This window comes from Rhinopithecus roxellana, chromosome 5 (assembly GCF_007565055.1).
Source record: "Rhinopithecus roxellana isolate Shanxi Qingling chromosome 5, ASM756505v1, whole genome shotgun sequence".
NCBI classification, from domain to species: Eukaryota; Metazoa; Chordata; class Mammalia; order Primates; family Cercopithecidae; genus Rhinopithecus; species Rhinopithecus roxellana.
In genome coordinates, this window is record NC_044553.1 from 30,130,537 (window position 1) to 30,158,514 (window position 27,978).

Genomic DNA, 27,978 nt, shown 5'->3' on the forward strand with positions numbered 1-27,978 from the left:
ATGACAGCCACGGTAGAGAGATTTTTTTTTTCTATATTCACTGACTTAACAATAACTTTAAGTACTGCCATTAGGAGTTTTTGTTTTCTACAACATGTAATTTTTGCATAATTTGGCTGAGAAACAAATTGCAATTGCAATGGCTACATATTGATTCACTACTGAATTTACCTACCATCTCCACTTATACTGAAGATAAAACATGACAATTTACTAAACTTTATTTTATTTTTTTAGAGATAGGATCCCACTCTGTTGCCCAGGCTGGAGTGCAGTGGCATGATCACAGTTAACTGCAACCTCAAACCCCTGGGCTCAAGTGATCTTCTCGCCTCTGCATCTGGAATAGCCAGGAATACGGGCTTACACTGCCATACCTGGCTAATTTTTATTTTTATTTTTTGTAGAAACAAGGTCTTGCTATGTTGTCCAGGCTGGTCTGATACAGATGCAATTTTTTTTTTTTTTTGAGATAAAGTCTTGCTCCATTGCCAGGCTGGAGTGCAGCGGCACAATCTCGGCTCACTACAACCTCCACCTCCAGGGTTCAAGTGATCCTTCTGCCTCAGCCTTGCGGCAATTTTTTTAAAATGGAGTATTTTCAATCTGTGGTTGGTTGAACTCACAGATGTGGAACCCACAGATATGGAGGATCAACAGTACAGCAAAAGGGGAGTTAAAAAAATGTTAATAGCCAGGCACATTAATAGCCAGGCACAGTAGCTCATGCCTGTAATCCCAACACTATGAGAGGCCAAAGCAGGATTGCTTGAGCCCAGGAGTTCGAAATCAGCCTGGGCAACAAAAGGTGAGACTCTGTCTCTACAAAACAATAAAAAATTAGCCAGGTGTGGTGGCACGTGCCTGTGGTCCCAGCTACATGGGAGGCTGAGGCAGGAGGATCACTTGAGCCCAGGAGGTCGAGGCTTCAGTGAGCCATGTTTGCATCACTGCACTCCAGCTTGGGCAACAGGACGAGACCCTGTCTCAAAAAAAAAAAAAAAAGAAAAAAAAAAAAGAAAAAAGAAAAAAAAAGAAATTTACATCAATAGATTATCTGAAACTATGCACAAAGAGACTATATAGGAAGGACAGAACCAAAGTGTGTGAGTGGAAGTGAGTGAAAAGTATGGTAATTACAATGGGAATGCATTTGGTGACCCCAGAAGACCCCAAGTTCTTGTAACAGGCCTCTCCTCAATAGCGTCTTTATTAACCAGGTTTTACAACTCAGTAAGAAGCCTTCACTGAAGACATTTATTAACGCAAGGCAGTAACAGTTCTTTGTACTTGCCATCATTATAAAGAGAATTCTAGATAACCAAAATGATCACAGGATTACTTATAAGACACAGCAAATAAGCACACTGAGTTTAACAGGTGCCCTCACGTTTTGACTTGAACAACTTACTTTAGGTCACATATTACTGCATATACTCTTCCCAGTTTGTCCTGGCTGTAACCCTGGAAGTTGAATTTATTGTTCCTGTCCAAGTACTCAGGTAAAACTTCTAGCAGAGTTTCAGTAATGACAGAGATAACATTCTGCTCTTCAATAAGATGTCGAGCCTGCAGAATATTTCAAGAATATTTTCTTTAGCATTAACTCACTGTGGTATGGACTTAATTTATTCATTCATTGGGTTAGTCCGTAAGTTATTTTAAATAAATGTTTGTTATTGAATGTTAAACACAGTCCTTAGTTTCACTGAATAGCAACTACTAAGAAGTTATTTTCTAAAAGAAAAAAATTCCCTACTCCTCAGTAACTAGACAACACCTATTTGGATACCCCAAGCCCATTAGACAGGTTATCTAGATAAACATTTATCATCAGTAATCACACAATGAAGCCAGGTGTGGTGGCTCATGCCTGCAATCCCAGGATTTTGGGAGGCCGAGGCAGGCGGATCACCTGAGGTCAGGAGTTCGAGACCACCCTGGTCAACATGGTAAAACTCCTTCTCCACAAAAAATACAAAAATTAGCCGGGTGTGGTGGCAATGCCTGTAATCTCAGCTATTCAGGAGGCTGAGGCAGGAGAATCGCTTGAACCAGGAGGCAGAGGTTGCGGTGAGCCAAGATTGTGCTAATACACTCCAGCCTGAGTGACAGAGCGAGACTCCGTCTCAAAAAAAAAAAAAAAAAAATCACATGATGAGCAAAGTACAACAAAGATGTACTTCATGACTTCTAGCACACTACGATCTATTTTGAAATCTCCTTCTTACCCCAATCTGAATTCTTCTCCCCATCCTTTTGAAAAAGTAAACTAGAAACAATTAACCAAGTTTGGTTAACTATCTAATTCCAAACAAGAAAAGAAGTAGGGCTGGGCGCGGTGGCTCACACCTGTAATTCCAGCACTTTGGGAGGCTAAGGTGGGTGGATCACCTGAGGTCAGGAGTTTGAGACCAGCCTGGCCAACATGGTGAAACCCCGTCTCTACTAAAAATACAAAAATTAGCCAGGCATGGTGGTGCATGCCCATAATCCCAGCTACTTGGGTGGTTAAGGCATGAGAATCGCTTGAACTCGGGAAGCAGAGGCTGCAGTGAGCCGAGGTCGTCCCACTGCACTCCAGCCAGGGCAACCCAGCAAGACTCTGTCTCAAAAACCAAAAAACAAAAAACAAAGAAAAGTATGGACTTTACAAAGGAAGCAGAATCTTCCACTCTACTCCCAGGCCTATGTAGCACCATCTCTCCCAAATGCTTGACAGGCACACTCTCCCGTTTCTCAGTTTTATCTTACTCTATCTGCCTACAAACAATAACTTAAAAATAAAATATTGTTGGTTTGAAAAGGCAGGGTTTGTAAGTTACTCTAGAAAGTAAGAAACCAGTTCTAGGTGTCATCTGCATTGACGAGGACATCTGAACCAAGGTGGCGCCTAGTTAACTAGTCCTTGGGTAGCACTAAAGTATTCACATAGCCCAACTTACTGATTCTAACATTGTTCTAATTTGATTCAACATTAAGTGGAATTCTTACAAAGCAAAACAAGTTTTACTTAGAAAGACTGAAAAGGAATATAATCAATACATACCAGAGTAGGAACAGTAAACATCTGAACTGAAAGTGCAGTTATAGAGATACTTCTGTCATGATCATCACTGATATATTCTTTCTGTAGTTGTTTATAATACTGAAATATACAAGTAGAGAATCAATTATAAATCACTACTAAAGACCTTTAAAAAATCCCAATTTTAATAACTGCTGCAAGTTTCTATCTATAAAATGTCAAGTAAGATAATTCCTATTTATTAAGGCAAGATATTATGATCAACAAAAATATCTTAGAAGGAGAATAACAAACAACAAATCAAGTAAAAATTCACCTACTCAATTCAGCAGAGATAGAAGTGGAAACTATTAAAACATACATACAGGTTAAAAACAAAACAAACAAACAAAAAAAACAGAGGACTGCAATGGTATAGTTTATCCTTTCTCCAAACAGAATCTGGGGCAACCTTTAGCAGCTTCTACTCTAATGGTATTGGGCAGGGAATATATTCAAAGTATGTAGTAACTGATATGACCCAGAAAAACCAACCAATCAGATTGAATACAGTCTTAAACAGAATGGATGCTGGCTGCGAATAACTTCTTTCCCATACTGGTACATAACAGCTGCAAAACAACCCTGATAAACTGGGAGAACAAAAATGGTAATACACTCAGTCACATAACAGGCATCTATTATGTGCAAGGCACAAAGTTGGATACTTAACCTATTTTAAGTTGGATACTTTACCCTCCAAAATTCCTACAAAGTTTAAGGGGTAACCATGGTGTACAAAAAAATCATCTAAGTTGGGAGATTAGCTTTTGTATAAGAAAACAAAATTTCATTTCAGATCACATATATGGTCCAATATTCTATATCTAAAGAGTTTTAGAAGAGAACATCTTAGGTTGTCATCACTGCTGAAGGATAAGACATACAACAAATGTCTTAGTTACTTGTAAGTCTGCATATAAAATCCAGGGAATGCAGGTATCTTATCCCACAGTGTCATTTGCTTACAACAATCATTATTTCTTTCTCTGCTTCCAATTCCATCTTGGGTCCTATATCTATTTTAAGTCTTACAGAATTGAGTGCAACTCAAAATCAGAAGAAATTAACAAGTATTACTGGATACCTTTATATAAGGCAAAATAAAAGATTCAAAGGAGTCCCTGATATGTATAACCTTGCAGTCTAATTTGGTTGATAGACAAAAAGACACAGTAAGGTAAGAGATACATGACAGATTAATAAAACATTAAAAAGCTGTAAATTTTAGCCTTACATTTTAGCTTCCAACAATTAAGTAGAACCCTTGGCCACCTAATTCCTGCACCCCACTTTAGCATACACATCTGCTCTTCTTTCCTGCTATCCTTTTTCAATTAGTCACTTCTATTCTTATTGTAATTTTACAAACAGCCAAATAAATGATTAGGAAGACTGAATGCATATGTGAATGTGATAATCTCCCTTTGCTCTGGGTCAGTAGGTCATGTTCCACCTATCTCTTCTCTAAGAGCGCTGTTTCTATACAAGCAAATGACATTTGTGAAAATATTTATGCAATGTATGAGACCGAACTTTTTTTTTTTTGAGATAGGAGTCTCACTCTGTTGCCCAGACTAGGGTGCAGTGGCGCGATCTTGGTTCACGGCAACCTCCATCTCCCAGGTTCAAGCGATTTTCCTGCCTCAGCCTCCTGAGTAGCTGGGGCTACAGGCACCCGCCACCATGCCCGGCTAATTTCTGTATTTTTAGTAGAGACGGGGTTTCACCATGTTGGCCAGGCTGGTCTCGAGCTCCTGACTTCAAATGATCCACCCACCTCCGCCTCCCAAAGTGCTGGGATTACAGGTGTGCGTCAACCCTCAGGGCCAAGAACGAACTTTTGACAAAGAAATGAATCGTAACATTTAATTCATTTATAAAAACTGCCTATTTGTATTTATTGATATCTAATTTATAAATAATTACCTTCACAAATTCCATAGCAAAGAGTTTTTTGTATTCCATCTCCATAAAAAAACTGCTGAAGATCAATTCATGAAGGATCTTACGGGCACCTATAGAGTATTTTGAGGAGGGTGGGGGAATGAGGGGAATCACCAAGGCAAAAACCAAAAGCATTCCAGCTATTAGAGTGGCAGAATATTATAAAATTATTTCACATGCAAACAGACCTCAAATATAAACAGCATTTATTGTATTAATATTTAATAACTAGAATTTAAAATACACACATATATTGCCTTTTCCCTCTTTTTCTGTACCCCTCCCACCACTTCATCTTACACTTCAATTTATTCTCTCCTAACTTTTTCATCCTGTTTCTATTTCACTCGAAAGTACTCTTACTCTGTACTTTTCCTTCTCCATGCTTTTAGCCTTTCTCTTGACTTTTACATTTTGTTCTTCATTTAGATTTTTACAATGAAAATAGCTTTCTTTTTGCCACTCAACAATGGCATTACTACCTGAATATATAGATACATGTATAGATATATACATATATACTCTTTTTGACTGGCTCTCACTAAATGAAAAGACTCTGTAATTAAAAGATAACATCCCTGCATTTTAACACCAAAGAATACATACTGACTGGTTAAACTTGATATTCACATGTAATATCAATCAAGATCACAGATTTAGTAACTAATTTAATATACAAAAGATATTACAGCTCCACTTTAAGATCATAATCTTCCTTTGCTTCCTGACAAAAAGCATAAGCAAATGTCTACTTACCTTTATAAAGCTTTGCATCCCAAAGCATTAACCTGCTTATGAGACAGGGATTCTCCGAGTCAGGTTCTTCCCTAAGGCATGCTTGGCAAAAGATCTGCCTAAAGTCACCTATAAACAAAAGAGGTCACTCAATTACACAACTTGTATTCTTTTTCTTTTTAAAAAGAGATGAATCTCACTCTGTTGCCCAGGTTGGTCTTGAACTCCTGGGCTCAAGTGATCCTCCCACCTCAGCCTCTCACAGTGCTGGGATTACTGTCATAAGCCACTGCACTCAGCCATAATTTTTATTCTTATAATATTTCTCCTAAAAGTACACTTCCTATAACATGTGAAAAGACTAACATTAATCTTCCCACATTTGATGTAAAGAATAATTCTGTCAACATCAAAGACTCAACAGTCAATAAAAAGGTATTATTTGATACTATGCACTTGAAATAATATGCTAAGATATTATGCATTTGAAATGCAACCCTGAAAATTAATCAAAGGGTATAAACCAAAAAAAAAAAGAAAAACTGTATTTCATACTCAATGACATTTTAAAATTTGTGACTATAAAAAACACAGTATTTTATCAGAAACAAGAAAAACAGGAGGTATGCTTACTTGAATAGCTCATAATTTTGTTCATCCAGGAACCAAGACGCAAAGCAAATTTCTGATGAGCCATAATCTCTGAGTGTAATACTTCTACATGAAGTGGATGTTGAGAGACATTTTCTGAATGACTCTACAAATGAAGGCAACAAACCAAAAAAATAGCATTTAAAATTTGCTTTTAGTAAAGGCATTTATACTTTAAAAAAAGAAATCACATAACCCTGCCATTTCCAAATTTCTGCATCTAGGTGCCCTAAACCATTTCAACAACATCATCACTCAAATTATTCTACTTGGCCTCTTGTAAAGTACATTCATCTTTAACTTCTCTTTTTCCCCCTAATTCAGAAAGTTACCTTTATATCTTCCTTTGCTTCCTGGCAAGCAGCATAAGCACCCGCTTTAACAGCCCGACGACCCTAATTATAGACAAAAGTGAGAATTAGGTAATGAAATGATAACCACAATCAATAAGCAATATGTGGCCCAAAGACTTAATGAGCTCTTAATTACTAATCACGTGTTGACTAAACGTTGTAAGATATTGAAACAATACCTGAAAGACAGACGCAAATGTTTAACACCTTTATGAAGTATGAAAACTTTAATATACCTAGGAGAGATATTCTATAATTTAAGATGTTGAGTTTCTTGCCTGGCAAGAATGGTAGTTCTTTAGTTACTGAAGTGTCCTTTCTACTTGTATGAAACAATGACTCAGGCTTTCTAAACTTCTGCTGTGTGTTTAAAATATTTTTCAAGAATGAATTCACAGTTCTTCAACACGTATCCTATAATATACTTGTGGCCCATTAACGAGCTGGAAGTATAGCTGGACTACTGATTCCACCAGTCCTGGAGGCGTTCATGCAAGGTCTATGTAGGATTTCCTTGTAGCTTATTCTTTTACCCACCTGTAAAAATTTATCATTTTCTACGTGTGTCATGTGAAAAAAGTCAGGAAGCACTGTCTTCCTCATTTAACCTTTACAATGACCCTATGAAGAAAGTATACCCCACTTACAGATGATAAAAAGAAAAATAAGACAGAAGTTAATTTGTCCCCAAATCAGAAAGTTAGCAAGTGATAGATTCAGAGATCCATGACAAGCATTTCATCTCCAGAGTCTGCACTTCTAACCACCCTGTAATATTCCCTCTTTAGCTCCTTAGTACATAAGCATAAGAACTATTCAAATATATTTGGACTACTAATTACACCAGTAAGGTTGCCATTACAGAAGAAAAAAATGCACAAAAAGCCAGGCCATGAGAGATTGTTAAAAGAACAGATAAGACAAGAATAGTTATATAAACTTGAGCTCAATCAGCTTATATGTATGTGATGCTGGCAATTAACCTACAGCAGTGGATCTCAATAAACGGGGGGAGGAAAACCACCTCACATCCATATTTTTTGGCTGCTATCAAAAAACAACAAGGGAGTTTGCTGATCATGGTGGATGGGAGGCAGGACTAGATTGGAGCTCCGACTCAGATGGACGGAGGAGCGCACAGAGGCTCACATCATGAATTTTAGCTTCAGAACGACTGCAAGAACAAACCAGCAATCCAAAGAGGACCCACAGACCTTCTGAAGCAGGGGACTGCTCCTGCAGGACCTGGGAGACACCCTAAATACTCAGTCCCACTATCTTTCCAGAGGAAAAGAAGTCATTATATGAAAAAGATACTTGCACACACATGTTTTTAGCAGTTACAATTCGCAATTGCAAAATCATGGCACCAACTCAAATGCCCATTGAAGAGTGGATAAACTGTGACATATCTATATATACACACATATATACACATACACACACAAACACACATATATGTATATATAGACACACACATGTATACACACATACACACACACACAGAGGATGGAATACTACTCAGCCATAAAAAAGGAATGAATTAATGGCATTTGCAGCAACCCGGGTGAGACTGGAGACTATTATTCTAAGTGAAGTAAATCAGGAATGGAAAACCAAACATCGTATGTTCTCACTGATACGTGGGAGCTAAGCTATGAGGACGCAAAGGCATAAGAATGATACAATGGACTTCGGGTACTTTGAGGGAAGGGTGGGTGGGGGAAGAGGGACAAAAGACTATAAATAGGATGCAGTGTATACTGCTGGGGTGATGGGTGGATCAAAAATCTCACAAATCACCACTAAAGAACTTGCTCATATAACCAAATACCACCTGTACCCCAATAACCTAGGGAAAATAGTACTGACAAGGATGTGGAGAAGCCCTTGTGCATTGCTGGAGAATACACAAAATGGTGCAGCTGCTATAGAAAAAAATATGGTGGTTCCTCAAGAAATTAGAAATAGAATTCCCATATGATCCAGCAATTCCACTTGTGGGCATGGACCCAAAAGAACTGAAAGCAAAGACTTGAACAGACTTTTGTGGATCCATGTTCACAAGAGCATTATTCACAATAGCAGAAGGTGGAAGAAACCCAAGTGTCCACTGACAAGATGAACAGGCAAACAAAATATGGTGTGTGTGTATGTGTATATACTGTATACAGGACAATACTGTACAGTACAATACTGTACATATATATGTGTATATAAATATATACATATATACACACACATACCACATATACCATATACATATACATGTCATATAGTTGATAAAATATGGATAAACTTTGAGGACATATATGTTAAGTGAAATAAACCAGTCACAAACAGACAAATACTGCATGATCTCACTTGTACGAGATATCTAAAATAGTCAAGCTCTTAGAAAGTAGAATTGGTGGTTGCCAGGGGATAGAGGGAGGGGAAAAGGAGGAATTGTTCAATGGATATCAAGTTTCAGTTTTGCAAGATAGAAAAGTTCTAGAGATCTGTTGCATGACAAGATAGTTAACACTAGTATACGGTATACCTAGAAAAAGATTAAAATGATAAATTTTATGTTATGTAGATTTTACCACCATTAAAAATTTTATTGATTGACTGGAGATGGGGTCTCACTCTGTTGTTCAGGCTGGAAGGCAGTGGTGTCATCAAAGCTCACTACAGCCTTGAACTCCCAGGCTCAGCCTCCTAAGTAGCTGGGACTACAGGAATCCAACAAAAATAACCTTTCTTAATGACCAAAAAATACAGGGGTGGGAGTAGATCAACTGAAGGGAGGCAGTGTTTTCAAAACACACGGGCATTTCTTTCCTATTCTCTTCCTCACACTCGCAATTCTGATTTCCTAGGCTTGGGCTGGCATGTCTACTCCGAAAAAAAAAAATTCTTTCCAAGTGATTTCTAATAGGTTACCTTTATCCTCACACTATAGCTGAAAGCACAGAACTACAAGTGTGTATCTTTAAGGGTTTGTAAAACAGACTAACTGTAACACAGTTTCTTCTAGCGAAGGAGTACATTTTTCACCTTAATTGGGTGTACAACATTATCTCATGTCCTATTTTACCTTTTGAATAATCATTTATTAAAAAGCTTTTCTTGCAATCACCATCACCTTATGGAGCCTTGGGACCCCAAAACAAGACAACCTATCAGTAGATAGATTAGCTGTAGCTACAAGCCTTCTCCACTTTGACTGCAGAGGAGAGCAGTAACAGGAAGAAATGCTAGGAAGAGATAGGACAAACACTGGGAGACACAGATCTTTCCATTCCATATGAAAACCGACAAAGCACAGCCCCACGCTTTCGCAAGTCAATTCTCCTGGGACACTGGTTTCTCCTACTGGTATGTGTCTTTTCAGAGTCCTAAGTTCATGACAGCTCACAGTAATCCTCCCACAATAATAGATCTTATTATCTACTAAGATTTTCTCTTATAGTCTGCAATATTAACCTTGTACATAAGACGGCAAAAATGTGACTCAGGAGCCAGGTGCAGTGGCTCACACCCGTAATCCCAGCACTTCGGAAGGCCAAGGTGGGTAAATCACCTGAGCCCAGGAGTTCAAGACAAGTGTGGGCAACATAGTGAGACCCTGTCTCTTAAAATAAAAATTAATTTTTTAAAAATATGAACTTAAAAAGAGCACCATTACATCTTTAAATTTTTTCTTGAATGCCTGTTTTTTTCTTTTTTATTATTATTATTATTTTTTGAGATGGAATTTCGTTCATTGTTGCCTGGGCTAGAGTGCAATGGAATGATCTCGGCTCGCTGCAACCTCCACCTCCTGGGTTCAAGTGATTCTCCCGCCTCAGTCTCCCAAGCAGCTGGGATTATAGGCATGCACCACCACACCTGGCTAATTTTGTATTTCTAGTAGAGACGGGGTTTCTCCATGTTGGTCAGGCTGGTCGAGAACTCCCGACCTCAGGAGATCCGCCCGCCTCAGCCTCCCAAAGTGCTGGGATTACAGGTGTGGGCCACCGTACCCGGCCTTTGAATGACTGTTTCTTTCATAAGAACAGTAGGGAATAATTCTTTGAAGGCAGATTCAATCTAATTCATCTTGGTATTTCCTCAAAGAGCTTTAATAAATGTTTAGTGAACTCACTTAGAGTTCACTAAAAGTGTGTATCTTTAAGGGTTTGTAAAACAGACTGTTTTACGCATTTTAAGAAAATCTTTGATAAACTATTATTTACCCAGGGGAGGAGGTTGAGAGAAGGAAATAGAGTTTGATCAGTATGAGATTATCATAGGACAGCTGAAGAAAACAGAAGAAAACAAACATAACAGTTTTTAAAAACTATCTGATGGGTTGTCACTTGAAAGAAAAAGAAGAGCTTTTCTGGTTTGTTCTATAAGAAATTAGTCGGAAAACACATGGAGACAGATTTTGGCTGAAAACGGGAAAAAATTTTTCTAAGAATGAGAGTTGTCTAACAAGCAAAGCAGTCAGAGAAACAAACTTTCTAAGTGCTAAAAGCACAAGTTAGAGGACCAGCGATACTGTGCTCTCAATATAAGGATGGCCAATTTCACTGGGTTTTCACTATTTCCTATCTTACATCTTTTTTTTTTTTTTTTTGAGACAGAATCTCGCTCTGTTGCCCAGGCTGGAGTGCAGTGGTGCAATCTCAGTTCACTGCAACCTCCCCCTCCTAGGTTCAAGCAGTTCTCCTGCCTCAGTCTCCTGAGTAGCTGGGATTACAAGCATGTGCCACTACACCCGGCTAATTTTGTATTTTTAGTAGAGACGGGGTTTCACCATGTTGGCAAGACTAGTCTCCCGACCTCAGGTGATCCGCCCGCCCAAGCCTCCCCAGGTACTGGAATTACAGGCGTGAGCCACCACATCCGGCCCTATCTTACAACTTTACCATCAAACAGGGTCCTACCAGGACAAAAACAAAAGGCTCCATTTTTCTCCTAAGAAGGACATTTAAAGATTGTCTTCTAAGGTCTTTGTGATTACAGCCACCTAATGTTTTCTGAATGAGACGGGGTATAAATATATATTTAATAATTGTTGTGAAAATCTAACATCCCAAGTAGATTTTACTTTGTACAACTAGTACTGTAGTTGAAAATCATAAGCCTGATTAACCTTTAAAGTTCCTTCTATGACCTATAACTACAGCGTAGCAATAGTAATATAGGTATTGACATCTGACTAAACCCGGTATCATTCTGAAGGACTAAAAAAAGGTTTGCTAAATACCCCATTTCACTTTCTTCTATTATTTTCTGTCTTATTTTCCTATCTCTATCGTTTTTGCCTTTTCTTTCTTTGCCCACTTTTCTCTTTCTTCCTCTGATTGGTTCTCCTTTCCTATTCTCTTCCTTACCTTTTTTTCTTAAACTTTTAATTTCCAGGGTACATGTGCAGGATGTACAGGTTTGTTACATAGGTAAACGTGTGCCATGGTTGTCTGCTGCAGAGATCAACCCATCACCTAGGTATTAAGTCCAGGCTCCATTAGCAATTCTTCCTGATACTCTCTCCCCTCTCAATCTCCCTGACAGGCCCCAGTGTGTGTTGCTCCCCACCAAGTGGCCATGTGTTCTCATCATTCAGCTCCACTTATAAGTGAGAGCATGCATGTTTGGTTTACTTTTCCTGAGTTAGTTTGCTGAGGATAATGGCTTCCAGCTCCATCCACAGTCCTGCAAAGGACATGATCTTGTTCCTTTTTATGGCTGCATTTCTCTAATGATCCATGATGTTCAGCTTTTATTCATGTTTGCTGCCTGCATGTATGTCTTCTTTTGAGAAGTGTCTGTTCATGTCTTTTGCCTACTTTTTGGTGAGGCTGTTGGTTTTTTTCTTGTAAATTTGTTTAAGTTCCTTGTAGACTGGGTACTAAACCTTCATCAGATGGACAGATTGCAAAAATGTTCTCTTATTCTGTAGGTTGTTCACTCTGATGATAGTTTCTTTTGCTGTGCAGAAGCTGTTTGGTTTAATTAGATCCCATTTGTCAACTGTTGCTTTTGTTGCAATTGCTTTTGGTGTTTTTGTCATGAAATCTTTGCCCATGCCTATGTCCTGAATGGTACTGCCTAGATTTTTTTCTAGGGTTTATAGCTTGGGGTTTTACATTTAAGTCTTTAATCTATCTTGAGTTAATTTTTGTATAAGGTATAGGGAAGGGGTCCAGTTTCAATTTTCTGCATGTGGCTAGCCAGTTATCCTAGCACCATTTATTGAATAGGGAATCCTTTCCCCATTGCTTGTTTTTGTCATGTTTGTCAATAATCAGATGGTTCTAGGTGTGTGGTCTTATTTCTGAGTTCTCTATTCTGTTCCATTGGTCTATGTGTCTGTTTTCGTAGCAGTACCAAGTTGTTTTGGTTACTATAGACTAGTAGTATAAAGTAGGATAGTATGATGTCTCCAGCTTTTATATTTTTGCTTAGGATTGTATTGGCTATTTAGGCTCTTTTTTGGTTCCATTTGAATTTTTAAGTAGTTTTTTCTAATTCTGTGAAGAACATTAATGGTAGTTTAATGGGAATAACACTGAACTTATAAATTACTTTGGGCAGTATGGTCGTTTTCACAATGGTGATTCTTCCCATCCATGAAGATGGAATGTTTTTTTCCCATTTGTTCGTGTCCTGTTGAGCAGTGGTTTGTACTTCCCCTTGAAGAGGTCCTTCGCTTCTCTTGTTAGCTGTATTCGTAGGTATTTTATTCTCTCTGTAGCAATTGTGAATGGGAGTTCATTCATGATTTGGCTCTCTGCTTGCCTGCTGCTGGTGTACAAGAATGCTTATTCTCTTCCTTTTCTTTTTGCCTGCTAAATCTTCATCTTTCTTGTGTTCTTTAAGCACTGCCTTACCTATCTTTTTCTCAATCTTCTTAACTGTAAATAAATATAGCTTTCAACCATTCCTCTTAAAACTCACTCATACTCATGTTCTTCACTTCCTTACAATAAATCTAATTTCAGGAATCTATCAGCCTAAGAGTAGAACACACTTTTTTTTTTTTTTTTTTTTTTTTTTTTTGAGACGGAGTCTTGCTCTGCCACCCAGGCTGGAGTGCAGTGGCCGGATCTCAGCTCACTGCAAGCTCCGCCTCCCGGGTTTACGCCATTCTCCTGCCTCAGCCTCCCGAGTAGCTGGGACTACAGGCGCCCGCCTCGTCGCCTGGCTAGTTTTTTGTATTTTTAAGTAGAGACAGGGTTTCACCGTATTAGCCAGAATGGTCTCGATCTCCTGACCTCGTGATCCGCCCGTCTCGGACTCCCAAAGTGCTGGGATTACAGGCTTGAGCCACCACGCCCGGCCAAGAGAACACACTTTCTAAAATACTTTAGAGTTATGTCAAATTATAAGGAATCTGGAAACACAGTCAATCTGAGACCAGCAATGATTAACATACATTTATCACCTCCACTTGACTATATGTAATTTATGAGGTCATCCAAAACTTAGAAGAAAACACAGTTCACATTTATATGCTGGTCATATCAGTAAATAACTGATCTTTTTAGCCTTTGAGCAAACAGAGACTTATTTATATACAAGAGAAATGCTGAAGAAAACACAGGCTAACCGAAATGTGGTCCTTGCACTGGAAGTATCAAAATCACCTAGGAACCTTGTTAGAAATGAAGAACTGCATACCTAATGGCAAACCTACTAGAAATCACCTGGGAACCTGTTAGAAATGAAGAACTGAACTGCATACCCCATAGCAAATCAGAATTTGCATTTTGTTTTGTCTCAGTTTTTTTTTTTTTTTGAGGCAGAGTCTCGCTCTGTCGCCCTGACTGGAGTGCAGTGGCCGGATCTCAGCTCACTGCAAGCTCCGCCTTCCGGGTTCACGCCATTCTCCTGCCTCAGCCTCCCGAGGAGCTGGGACTACAGGCGCCTGCCACCTCGCCCGGCTAGTTTTTGTATTTTTTTTTTAGTAGAGACGGGGTTTCACCGTGTTAGCCAGAATGGTCTCGATCTCCTGACCTCGTGATCCGCCCGTCTCGGCCTCCCAAAGTGCTGGGATTACAGGCTTGAGCCACCACGCCCGGCCTTGTCTCAGTTTTTTTGTAGAGACAGAGTCTCGCTATGTTGGCCAGGCTGGTCTCAAACTCCTGGCCTCAAGCGATCCTCCTACCTCAGTCTCTCAAAGTGCTACAAGTACAGCCATGAGCCACAGCACCTGGCCCCTAGAATCTGCATTTTTAAAAAGATCTATTCATGTGAACATTAAACTTTCAAGAGTGCTATTCTAACCAGAACTCTCTTTTATTTTTTTTTTGAGACAGAGTCTCGCTCTGTCGCCCAGGCTGGAGTGCAGTGGCACGATCTCGGCTCACTGCAAGCTCCGCCTCCTGGGTTCACGCCATTCTCCTGCCTCAGCCTCCCAAGTAGCTGGGACTACAGGTGCCTGCCACCATGCCGGGCTAATTGTTTATATTTTTAGTAGAGATGCAGTTTCACCATGTGAGCCAGGATGGCCTCAATCTCCTGATCTCATGATCCACGTGCCTTGGCCTCCCAAAGTGCTGGGATTACAGGTGTGAGCCACCACGCCTGGCCACTAACCAGAATTCTTATGTACTCAGAATGAGTTACCGGTGTGCCAAGATATTGATCCTCTTAGTTCTCCAGGTATAAATACAGATTTACGAAACAGAGATAATAATATCAGTATCAATTTCAAATAGTTGACTTATGGCTATAGGGCTTAAGTGAGATATTACATATAAAGTATAACATGTTTGACGTATGTAAATACTTCGTAAATGTTAGCTATTATTAGTTGTTCACACCCTTTTGTTTTTTTCACTTCATTTGCTCTTTCATTAATGATTTGCGATCACATAAGCTACACATACGAAACACAGAGAAAGTTAACCACATATTCTAATCCTATATTAAACCAGGTGTCTTTAAAAAGTACATTAAAAATGAAAAAATTAAATGACTAATGTCATGCTATTTCTTACTCTAGATTATACTGCACCCAAGGGCAAGGATGAGGTTAATATTCCTTTTATATACTCATATTACCTGAAGAATCCATTTTGCTCCGGATGGATGTTAAATAAACTGAGCCATAGAATTAATATTACTCTAAAAGTAATTTAAATAAATCATGTTAAGACCTCAGAAATGATCAACTTTTCATAATTCATGCACTTATTCATTCATTCATTCAGTAAAGAATTATAGGACCAGACTAAAGTTGAGATGACATTCTTACCTACACATTGCCAAATAAATTCAGTAACTTTCTTTTTTTTTTTTTTTTGAGATGGAGTCGCTCTGTCGCCCGGGCTGGAGTGCAGTGGCGTGATCTTGGCTCACTGCAAGCTCCAGCTTCCGGGTTCACGCCACTCTCCTGCCTCAGCCTCCCAAGTAGCTGGGACTATAGGCGCCCGCCACCATGTCCGGCTAATTTTTTGTATTTTTAGTAGAGACGGGATTTCACCATGTTAGCCAGGATGGTCTCGATCTCCTGACCTCCTGATCAGCCCGCCTCGGCCTCTCAAAGTGCTGGGATTACAGGTGTAAGCCACCATGCCCGCCCAAATTCAGTAACTTTCTAATTATTTAAAATAAAAGATGAAAGTTATAAACAGTTACCTAAAATTATGATACACACACTCACAAAACTGAAGCTCTAACCAATTTACCTAGGATGTAAGGAATAAATGGAGAGGATGGTCAGACCTAACACAATACCGAGCAAGGGCTTCAGTCAACACCTGGCTGCCAGGAAGCTTTTCAGAAAACAGAAACGTAATTCAAAAGGAGACCACAAACCTCTTTGTCTATGGCAGTGGTATGCAACTGGGCCTCTGCGAGCTCACAGTCAAGAGCTCTTTGTAGGCTGTATATGACGTGGTCGTATGAATGGTGTTCATCATTGAAAAGGACACAATAGTATCTTTCATTTTTCTCCCTGTTAGAAAAAAAACAAACACACATTTAGATACTAATCAAATAAACAAAGGAAAAGTTAAAAAAAAAAAAGACAAAATTAATAAGTAACATCTGTGTAGTTTCCTACCTGTAGAAAAGTAACACCATAAAAGTAATATAGAATTTGATTTTTTTTTTAAACAGGGTCTCACTCTGTCACCCAGGCCGGAGTGCAGTGATGCAACCTCAACTCACTGCAACCGCTCCCTCCCAGGCTCAAGCGATACTCCCACCTCAGCCCCCTAAGTATCTGAGACTGCAGGCATGTGTCACCAGGCCCAGCTAATTTTTGTATTTTTTGTAGAGATGCTTCACCACGTTCTCCAGGCTGGCTGCAAACTCCTGAGCTCAAGCAATCCGCCTGCTTCGACCTCCCAAAGTGCCAGGATTACAGGCGTGAGCCACCACGCCCGGCCCAGAATCTGGTTTTAAGTGGTATAGTGCCATCACTTTTTAAAACTCTGATAAAAATATTTCCTTTTCCATGTTTTTTCCCCAATTTTTCATATTACCTTCAAACCTTTCAGTTTAGTGACTGTATGTTTTGGGGTTTGTTTCTTTGTTTTTTGAGATGGAATCTCACTCTGTCACCCAGGCTGGAGTACAGTGGTGTGACCTCAGCTCACCGCAATCTCCATCTCCTGGGTTTAAGTGATTCTCCTGTCTCAGCCTCCGGAGTAGCTGGGATTACAGGCGCCCACCACCACACCTGGCTAATTTTTGCATTTTTAGTAGAAACAAGGTTTTACCATGCTGGCCAAGCTGGTCTTGAACTCCTGGCCTCAGGTGATCTGCCTGTCTCGGCCTGACTGTACGTTTTTAATACTACCCTTAACTCTTGCTTATCTCCTATTCTGACAAAAGGAGATAGGCCTCAGGCTCAGAACTTTGAAGCAAGTAATAAAAAACAGACTTTATTGAATTTATTTTTGTTTTTACCTTCTATTTAAGTGACACTGGTATTAATGCACATTTAAGTTAAAGTTTTAAAAAGTATACAGTATAGACTTAAGCACCAGCACTGCCATTTTGGCAACAGGACGTTAGACAGGTCACCTAATCTTTTAATTTTGCTGAGATGACAGTGCTTTTTCATCTCCAAATAGAACATAATATCTACATTCAAGAGTGTTATGAGGATTTCACAAGATATGTAAAAACAGCTGCCATGGGCTACATATATGTTCAGGTTTTGTTTTGTTTTGTTTTGTTTTGTTTTGTTTTGTTTTTTGAGACTGAGTCTCGCTCTGTCGCCCAGGCTGGAGTGCAGTGGTGCCATCTCAGTTCACTGCAAGCTCTGCCTCCTGGGTTCATGCCATTCTCCTGCCTCAGCCTCCCAAGCAGCTGGGACCACAGGCGCCCGCCACCATGCCCAGCTAATTTTTAAATTTTAGTAGAGACAAGGTTTCACCATGCTAGCCAGGATGGTCTCAATCTCCTGACCTCGTGATCTGCCCACCTCAGCCTCCCAAAGTGCTGGGATTACAGGTGTGAGCCACTGTGCCTGGCCTATGTTCCCAGTTTTAAACAATATATAACATACTTTTACAATACACTCAATTGATTCTCAAAACTCTGAGGGGCATATTTTCTCAGCCCTCTTTCATTTTAGAAAACAGAGACCTAAAGGGGTTAAAAGACCAATATGTCATGGTCACAACTCCAATAGGCAGTGAGAGGGCCTAGAACTCAGATGCGTGAACCCAAAGACCCGTGCTACTCACATATACAACGACACTCAAGCAATCCTCCTTTTTTTGACGGGCAGATGGCTCATATTATGTTTATCAACATAAAGTGACTTATAAGGTTTAACTGACATTAACACCTGTTGGAAATTAACATATTTGTGGATACAGTTTGTCATAACATTTATTTCCACAAGTGGTTTTTGACCTAATAAGTCAAAATAGTACATTTAATAATATATTTAATATCTCTATTCATTAGAATTCTTTGACTCCCATACAATAATAATGGGAGACTTCAACACTCCACTGTCAACATTAGACAGATCAACGAGACAGAAAGTTAACAAGGATATCCAGGAATTGAACTCATCTCTGCACCAAGCGGACCTAATAGACATCTATAGAACTCTCCACCCCAAGTCAACAGAATATACATTCTTCTCAGCACCACATCGCACTTATTCCAAAATTGACCACATAATTGGAAGTAAAGCACTCCTCAGCAAATGTAAAAGAACAGAAATTATAACAAACTGTCTCTCAGACCTCAGTGCAATCAAACTAGAACTCAGGACTAAGAAACTCACTCAAAACCGCTCAACTACATGGAAACTGAACAACTTGCTCCTGAATGACTACTGGGTACATAATGAAATGAAGGCAGAAATAAAGATGTTCTTTGAAACCAATGAGAACAAAGATACAACATACCAGAATCTCTGGGACACATTTAAAGCAGTGTGTAGAGGGAAATTTATAGCACTAAATGCCCACAAGAGAAAGCAGGAAAGATCTAAAATTGACACTCTAACATCACAATTAAAAGAACTAGAGAGGCAAGAGCAAACACATTCAAAAGCTAGCAGAAGGCAAGAAATAACTAAGATCAGAGCAGAACTGAAGGAGATAGAGACACAAAAAACCCTCCAAAAAATCAATGAATCCAGGAGTTGGTTTTTTGAAAAGATCAACAAAATTGACAGACCGCTAGCAAGACTAATAAAGAACAAAAGAGAGAGGAATCAAATAGATGCAATAAAAAATGATAAAGGGGATATCACCACCGACCCCACAGAAATACAAACTACCATCAGAGAATACTATAAACACCTCTATGCAAATCAACTAGAAAATCTAGAAGAAATGGATAATTTCCTGGACACTTACACTCTCCCAAGACTAAACCAGGAAGAAGTTGAATCCCTGAATAGACCAATAGTAGGCTCTGAAATTGAGGCAACAATTAATAGCCTACCCACCAAAAAAGTCCAGGACCAGATGGATTCACAGCTGAATTCTACCAGAGGTACAAGGAGGAGCTGGTACCATTCCTTCTGAAACTATTCCAATCAATAGAAAAAGAGGGAATCCTCCCTAACTCATTTTATGAGGCCAACATCATCCTGATACCAAAGCCTGGCAGAGACACAACAAAAAAAGAGCATTTTAGACCAATATCCCTGATGAACATCGATGCAAAAATCCTCAATAAAATACTGGCAAACCGGATTCAGCAGCACATCAAAAAGCTTATCCACCATGATCAAGTGGGCTTCATCCCTGGGATGCAAGGCTGGTTCAACATTCGCAAATCAATAAACATAATCCAACATATAAACAGAACCAAAGTCAAGAACCACATGATTATCTCAATAGATGCACAAAAGGCTTTTGACAAAATTCAACAGCCCTTCATGCTAAAAACGCTCAATAAATTTGGTATTGATGGAACGCACCTCAAAATAATAAGAGCTATTTATGACAAACCCACAGCTAATATCATACTGAATGGGCAAAAACTGGAAAAATTCCCTTTGAAAACTGGTACAAGACAGGGATGCCCTCTCTCACCACTCCTATTCAACATAGTGTTGGAAGTTCTGGCTAGGGCAATCAGGCAAGAGAAAGAAATCAAGGGTATTCAGTTAGGAAAAGAAGAAGTCAAATTGTCCCTGTTTGCAGATGACATGATTGTATATTTAGAAAACCCCATCGTCTCAGCCCAAAATCTCCTTAGCAACTTCAGCAAAGTCTCAGGATACAAAATTAATGTGCAAAAATCACAAGCATTCTTATACACCAGTAACAGACAAGCAGAGAGCCAATTCAGGAATGAACTTCCATTCACAATTGCTTCAAAGAGAATAAAATACCTAGGAATCCAACTTACAAGGGATGTAAAGGACCTCTTCAAGGAGAACTACAAACCACTGCTCAGTGAAATCAAAGAGGACACAAACAAATGGAAGAACATACCATGCTCATGGATAGGAGGAATCAATATCGTGAAAATGGCCATACTGCCCAAGGTTATTTATAGATTCAATGCCATCCCCATCAAGCTACCAATGAGTTTCTTCACAGAATTGGAAAAAACTGCTTTAAAGTTCATATGGAACCAAAAAAGAGCCCGCATTGCCAAGACAATCCTAAGTCAAAAGGACAAAGCTGGAGGTGTCACGCTACCTGACTTCAAACTATACTACAAGGCTACAGTAACCAAAACAGCATGGGACTGGTACCAAAACAGAGCTATAGACCAATGGAACAGAACAGAGTCCTCAGAAATAATACCACACATCTACAGCCATCTGATCTTTGACAAACCTGAGAGAAACAAGAAATGGGGAAAGGATTCCCTATTTAATAAATGGTGCTGGGAAAATCGGCTAGCCATAAGTAGAAAGCTGAAACTGGATCCTTTCCTTACTCCTTATACGAAGATTAATTCAAGATGGATTAGAGACTTAAATGTTAGACCTAATACCATAAAAACCCTAGGAGAAAATCTAGGTAGTACCATTCAGGACATAGGCATGGGCAAGGACTTCATGTCTAAAACACCAAAAGCAACGGCAGCAAAAGCCAAAATTGACAAATGGGATCTAATTAAACTAAAGAGCTTCTGCACAGCAAAAGAAACTACCATCAGAGTGAACAGGCAACCTACAGAATGGGAGAAAATTTTTGCAATCTACTCATCTGACAAAGGGCTAATATCCAGAATCTACAAAGAACTCAAACAAATATACAAGAAAAAAACAAACAACCCCATCCAAAAGTGGGCAAAGGATATGAACAGACATTTCTCAAAAGAAGACATTCATACAGCCAACAGACACATGAAAAAATGCTCATCATCACTCGCCATCAGAGAAATGCAAATCAAAAGCACAATGAGATACCATCTCACACCAGTTAGAATGGCAATCAGGAAACAACAGTTGTTGGAGAGGATGTGGAGAAATAGGAACACTTTTACACTGTTGGTGGGATTGTAAACTAGTTCAACCATTATGGAAAACAGTATGGCAATTCCTCAAGGATCTAGAACTAGATGTACCATATGACCCAGCCATCCCACTACTGGGTATATACCCAAAGGATTATAAATTATTCTACTACAAAGACACATGCACACGTATGTTTATTGCAGCACTATTCACAATAGCAAAGACTTGGAATCAACCCAAATGTCCATCTGTGACAGACTGGATTAAGAAAATGTGGCACATATACACCATGGAATACTATGCAGCCATAAAAAAGGATGAGTTTGCGTCCTTTGTAGGGACATGGATGCAGCTGGAAACCATCATTCTTAGCAAACTATCACAAGAACAGAAAACCAAACACCACATGTTCTCACTCATAGGTGGGAACTGAACAATGAGATCACTTGGACTCGGGAAGGGGAACATCACACACTGGGGCCTATCATGGGGAGGGGGGAGGGGGGAGGGATTGCATTGGGGAGTTATACATGATATAAATGATGAATTGATGGGTGCTGACGAGTTGATGGGTGCAGCACACCAACATGGCACAAATATACATATGTAACAAACCGGCATGTTATGCACATGTACCCTAGAACTTAAAGTATAATAAAAAAATGAAAAATAAAATAAAATAAAATAAAATCCCAATTATTTGTCTACTCTAAAACCTAAATAAATGATAGTTCATATGCTTGGTTAAAAAAAAAAAAAAAGAATTCTTACTTCTTTCTCCCTTTAAAACAAAACAAACAAAAATAGTAAAGTCAAAGAATGACTATTTGGATTTGTGCTGCAATTTTGTGAAAATCCTAATATTACACAGGTAGAAAAATTCTCACACAGCTGAAAGTTATCTTCATATCAGGTCCAGAATTCTTTTATGGCATTTGTAAGTTAAGAGCAAATATTACTGTCACTAAAAGACTTAAGGCTACCAGAAACTGCTGAGTTTTAGCTTAAAAAAAAGTTACATCCCTATAATTTCAATAATTCTAGATACCAAAGCACAGGGGAAAGGGTCATTTCCTCGTTCCCATCAAACTTTTCTTGATCAGGACAAGAGCTAAAAACCTGGGCTACACTGTTTCAAAGTCCCTATCTTTGTTCACGAACCTCCTGAGGAAATTGGACATTAATCCAGGCCAGGATCAAACTGGGCAATTTATTTACTTAGTGCGATGAGAGGCTGCTAGGTCCTTATAAACCATTTAGAACAAGACCCCAAAAATGTTGATATTTTTTTCCTAGAAATTCAAAGCTCCTGATAGACTATTCTTTTGGCTTAGCTTCTAGATGGTGCCTAGCAAAGTATATCATACAAACGGACATTTTGAAATATTCCCAAGAGATAAGTCACTAAGAATTTTTCCTAACGATAATTAGGCAGTAAATAACAAAAACAATTATCAAACAACATTTTACAGTATAAATAACCATCACTAAAACTCGTTCCGTTTGACAGTTTTCCCCACCTTATCTGGAGTTCAGGAGGCAGTTCTTTTTCCTCTTCCCATATAGTCATTTCTACAACGTATTTTATCACTGAAGGGAATATTTTCCTGGCTTGGGCAATTACCTCTTCATTCAACGGGCAGCGTGAATTCTATAAAAAAGCACAGAAAAACATACTAGTCAAGATTGCATACAAATAAATGGATAAGGAAGGAAATGTTAAGTTAAAATAATCACTTTGCTGAATTCATTACAACATCTTCCAGGAATGAATTCAAGTTGAGCTCAACAGGGTTGCTATATATTTAGATCAGGTTAGCTTAACCCCTTGTGGCCGAGTTGGTGTTACTGATGACAAAAAGGAGGCAGAACCATGGAGTCTCCCCATTAGTGAAATACTCTCTTACAAATGTTCCTACCTGCCTTTCTGAGTAGCTAATTATGATGATATTACATAACAATTGTTTATCCCTTATAGCTTACAAAGACTTTTCTCACAACTTGTTTCCCCAGATCCTCCTGGCTACTCTCTAAGGCAGAACAGGTATTAATGACATCGAAAAGAAATGGAACCCAGCCAGTCACAGAGGGACAAATACCATATGATTCTGCTCATATGAAGTATCTAAAGTAGTCATAATCATAGAAGCAGAAGGTAGAAAGGTGGTTGCCAAGGGCTGGGGGTAGGTAGAAGGTTGTTTAGTGGGTATAGAGTTTCAGTGTCACAAGATGAAAAAGTTCTTAAGATCTGTTACACTACAAAGTGAATATACTTAACACTACTGAACTCTATATCTACACTACTGAACTATACTCTTAAAAACGGTTAAGATGATAAATTTAATGTCATGTGCTTAACCATAAAAAAAAAAAAAGATAAGGAACTCATCTAAGATCACAGAGCTTATAAAGAGCAGAAACATGATCTGGGTCTTTTGACTCCCACAAAAAAGCAATGTTCTTTTCATTACAGAACATTAATAAAAAGCTTGTTCAAGTCAATCAGTTATAAAATCCACTTGAATGCTCCATATCATAAGCCATTAGGGAATGCAAACCCAAATCACAATGAGATACCACTTCACGGCTACGTAGGTGGCTATAACAAAAAATGCAGAAAACAATAAGTATTGGCCAGGATGTAAAAAATAATGTAAAAAGATCAGCAAGATTGCAAGATTTTGTAACAAGATAATGCTACAAAAATTACTTGTATTTCCCTCCCACCTCAGCCTCCTGAGTAACGAAGACTACAGGCATATGCTACTACCCCTAGCTAATTTTTAAATTTTTGTAGAGATGGAGTCTCTTCTGGCCTCAAGTGATCCACCCACTTCAGCCTCCCAAAGTGCTGGGATTATAGGAGTGAGCCACTGCACACAGCCACCATAATAAGCTTTTTATACGATTTTAAATGAAGTACATAGTTTTAACATCTAAAAATCAATCAATGTATAACTCTTTATGGATTCTTTAGGATTTTTCATATACAAAATCACGGTTGCCCAGGTTGGTCTCTAACTCCTGGCCTCAAGTAAGCCTCCTGCCTGGGTCTCCCAAAGTGCTGGGATTACAGGCGTGAGCCACCAGTTGTGTGTATTTCATGGCCAAAGATGTGTGTATTTTATGGTTGTAATTGATAAAATAGCCTAGTGTCTACAAAATCATGTCCTCTGCAAACGGAGCTAGTTTTACTTCTCCCTTTCCAATGTGGATGCCTTTTAACTACTTTTCTTCCCTAAATTCCTTGGTAGAACCTCCAATACAATATTGAACAGATATAGCAAAAGCAGACATGCTTGTCTTGTTTCTGACTTCAAGGGGAAAACATCCACTGTTTCAGCATTAACTATGGTATTAACTGTGAGTTTTTCATAGATGTCCTTTATCAGAACAACTATGAAAAAGGCTGAGGAAGTTCCCTTCTATTCTCAGTTTGTTGAAGTATTTTTATCATGGAAGGCTATTGGATTTTGTCAAATGTTTTTGCTACATCTACTGAGATGATAATGTGGTTTTTATTCTATTTATATGGTGTATTACATTGGTTTTCAAATGTTAAAACTATGTACTTCATTGTATATCATATGAAAAGCTTATTATGCTGGCTGGGCATGGAGGCTCACACCTGTAATCCCAGCACTTTGGGAGGCCGAGGCAGGTGAATCATTTGAATCCAGGAGTTCGAATCAGCCTAGCCAACATTATGAAACCCCATCTCTACTAAAAATATAAAATTAGCTGGATGTGGTGGCGCATGCCTGTAATCCCAGCTACTCAGGAAGCTGAGACATGAGAATTGCTTGAACTCAGGAGGTGAAGGTTACTGAGATCACGCCACTACACTCCAGTCTGGGCAACTACGTCTCAAAAAAAAAAAAAAAAAAAAGCTTATTATGCCATATCACTTCATTATTAATGATGATGTTAATACTAACGACTGATTTCAGGTGATGACAGTATGACAACTCCATTGTAAAATTGTAAAATTTCTGTTTTTTCCCCTTATGACTAGCGAATAATCAATAATTTAGAAGTAAGTAAATATTGTTCCTCATCAACCTAAGTCTTAAGAATTTCAGCATCCAGCTGGGCGCGGTGGCTCAAGCCTGTAATCCCAGCATTTTGGGAGGCCGAGACGGGCGGATCACGAGGTCAGGAGATCAAGACCATCCTGGCTAACCCGGTGAAACCCCGTCTCTACTAAAAAATTCAAAGAAACTAGCCAGGCGAGGTGGCGGGTGCCTGTAGTCCCAGCTACTGGGGAGGCTGAGGCAGGAGAATGGCATTAACCTGGGAGGCAGAGCTTGCAGTGAGCCAAGATCTGGCCACTGCACTCCAGCCTGGGCGACAGAGCGAGACTCCGTCTCAAAAAAAAAAAAAAAAAAGAATTTTAGCATCCTTTTCTGAATCAAATATTTCCTTATGGTTGACAAAATGTTGATTTTTCTAGTTCTATCATTCCTTCTCTATTAGCTAGCATTTCTCCAGAAAGAAAAGCTTTTCCTAATGAACTAGAGATACTTGGTTACCATGAAATACAATTCTTATTGAAAAGGCAGGATAAATGCTTACTTCACTCTCTTTACCAATTTTAATAGTAAGAAATTGACAGTACAGCTAGTTGTCATTGTGACAAGTTTTACTTCATCTAGCTCTCATTTAGGTTTCATTAGGAACTCATGGATTTTTATATACTCAATGTGATTCAATCAATTATATTGGTTATTTATTGTTTTTTCTTTTGATGCTTCAATTATCCAAGTAAGGTCAATGTGAACCTTTTCAAGCTGGGTCCTACGTTCTTTTGCATGAGCTTATACTTTCCCTGACCCAGACCTGGAACCAGGTATTTCTGACAACAAGTGTCAGAGTTTAAGAGCAGAATGGTACTTAAAAGATCAATATACGTGCCCTACAGGTGTTTGCTGTTTTAGGGATATCCACAACAGTTCAAAGGGCACAAAAACTATGAATTATTTCCTTGAAGTTGTGAAATAATTCATCTGTAAAACTTTTCAACATGGCATTCTGGGGCAAGTACTTTTTTGTGACAATTTTCTGAACTTCTTCAATGTAACTGACCAAGTTTTCTCTCTGCTTTTGAATAAAAATATTGTACTACTCTATAATATCTGATAAGATAATCCATTTTCAAGTGTAATTGCACAAAATCATTAAAAGAGTATTTTATAATCCTTGGGATTCCTTCTGTATGTGTGATTCTATGGTTATTTCCCTATTCTCATTTCTAATTGTCTATATCTGGGCTTGCTCAAACTTTTTTATTTCCTTGACTGGGACGTATCTATTTAATCTAATTAACATGTTCTTTAAGAAAAGCAATTACTGTATATATCAGCTCTACTAATTCACTATATGCTACCCTTATCTATTAATAATTACTTCCTTTTGTTCATTTAGGCTTATATGCTGTGTACTATTTTTATTTTTGAGATGGAGTCTCACTTTGTCACCCAGGATGGAGTGCAGTGGCATGATCTTGGCTCACTGCAACCTCCACCTCCCAGGTTCAAGTGATTCTCGTGCCTCAGACTCCCGAGCAGCTGGGATTACAGGCATGTGCCACCACACCTGGCTAATTTTTGCATTTTTAGCAGAAACAGCATTTCACCATGTTGGCCAGGCTGGTCTTGAACTCCTGACCTCAGGTGATCCACCCGCCTCAGCCTCCCAAAGTGCTGGGATTACAGGTGTGAGCCACAGCACCCGACCTGTGCACTCTTATGTATCAAGTTGATTGTTTAACAAAACATTTTCTGAATTCATCTTTTCATTGTAAATTCATTCTCTCTAATTTAGAGACATTATCAAATCCTTAACTTCTCTGAAGCTGAAAAAGAAAATTTCCTTACAGCTAAATATGAGAATAAAAATATCAGGGTTCTAACCGGAATCTATACACATAACATTTATTCTTACCTAACCTCAGCAAACTTAAAATAGTTAACAATTTTTAACAAAATAGCATTCTTACCTCTTTTATAGTACCTGCTCTTCCAGGTTCATGATTTACACAAAAAGGGCCAGTTTTCCAAGCCTCTGTGTCTCCACAGTCACAGAACCCTCCTCCAGTAGAAGTATGCATCTGATAAAGGAAAAATGAGTTTGTCTTGATTTCAAATATTTTACTAAGCATGAAGAATGATAAAGATGACTCAAATAATAAATGCTCACCAATACTCCAACCTTAACTGAGTTCAATGTAATACTAACTGGATGTAACAAAAACCATTTTTGATTAGTTACCTAAAAAACAAACCAACGGCCGGGCGCGGTGGCTCAAGCCTATAATCCCAGCACTTTGGTAGGCCAAGACGGGC

General features: G+C 38.8%; 1 protein-coding gene across 1 annotated transcript in view; it reads right to left on the reverse strand.

Annotated features, from left to right (window-relative positions):
* Positions 1 to 27,978, reverse strand: part of UBR1 (ubiquitin protein ligase E3 component n-recognin 1) — a 161,211-nt gene that overhangs the window by 102,786 nt on the left and 30,447 nt on the right. The window contains exons 4-12 of the mRNA XM_010383779.2: positions 27,633 to 27,743; positions 23,155 to 23,285; positions 16,552 to 16,690; positions 6,733 to 6,795; positions 6,383 to 6,506; positions 5,771 to 5,878; positions 4,997 to 5,085; positions 3,050 to 3,148; positions 1,412 to 1,569 (exon numbers count right to left, since the gene is read on the reverse strand). Of these exons, the coding sequence (XP_010382081.1) occupies positions 1,412 to 1,569; positions 3,050 to 3,148; positions 4,997 to 5,085; positions 5,771 to 5,878; positions 6,383 to 6,506; positions 6,733 to 6,795; positions 16,552 to 16,690; positions 23,155 to 23,285; positions 27,633 to 27,743 (1,022 nt within the window). The remainder of the gene's footprint in view (positions 1 to 1,411; positions 1,570 to 3,049; positions 3,149 to 4,996; positions 5,086 to 5,770; positions 5,879 to 6,382; positions 6,507 to 6,732; positions 6,796 to 16,551; positions 16,691 to 23,154; positions 23,286 to 27,632; positions 27,744 to 27,978) is intronic.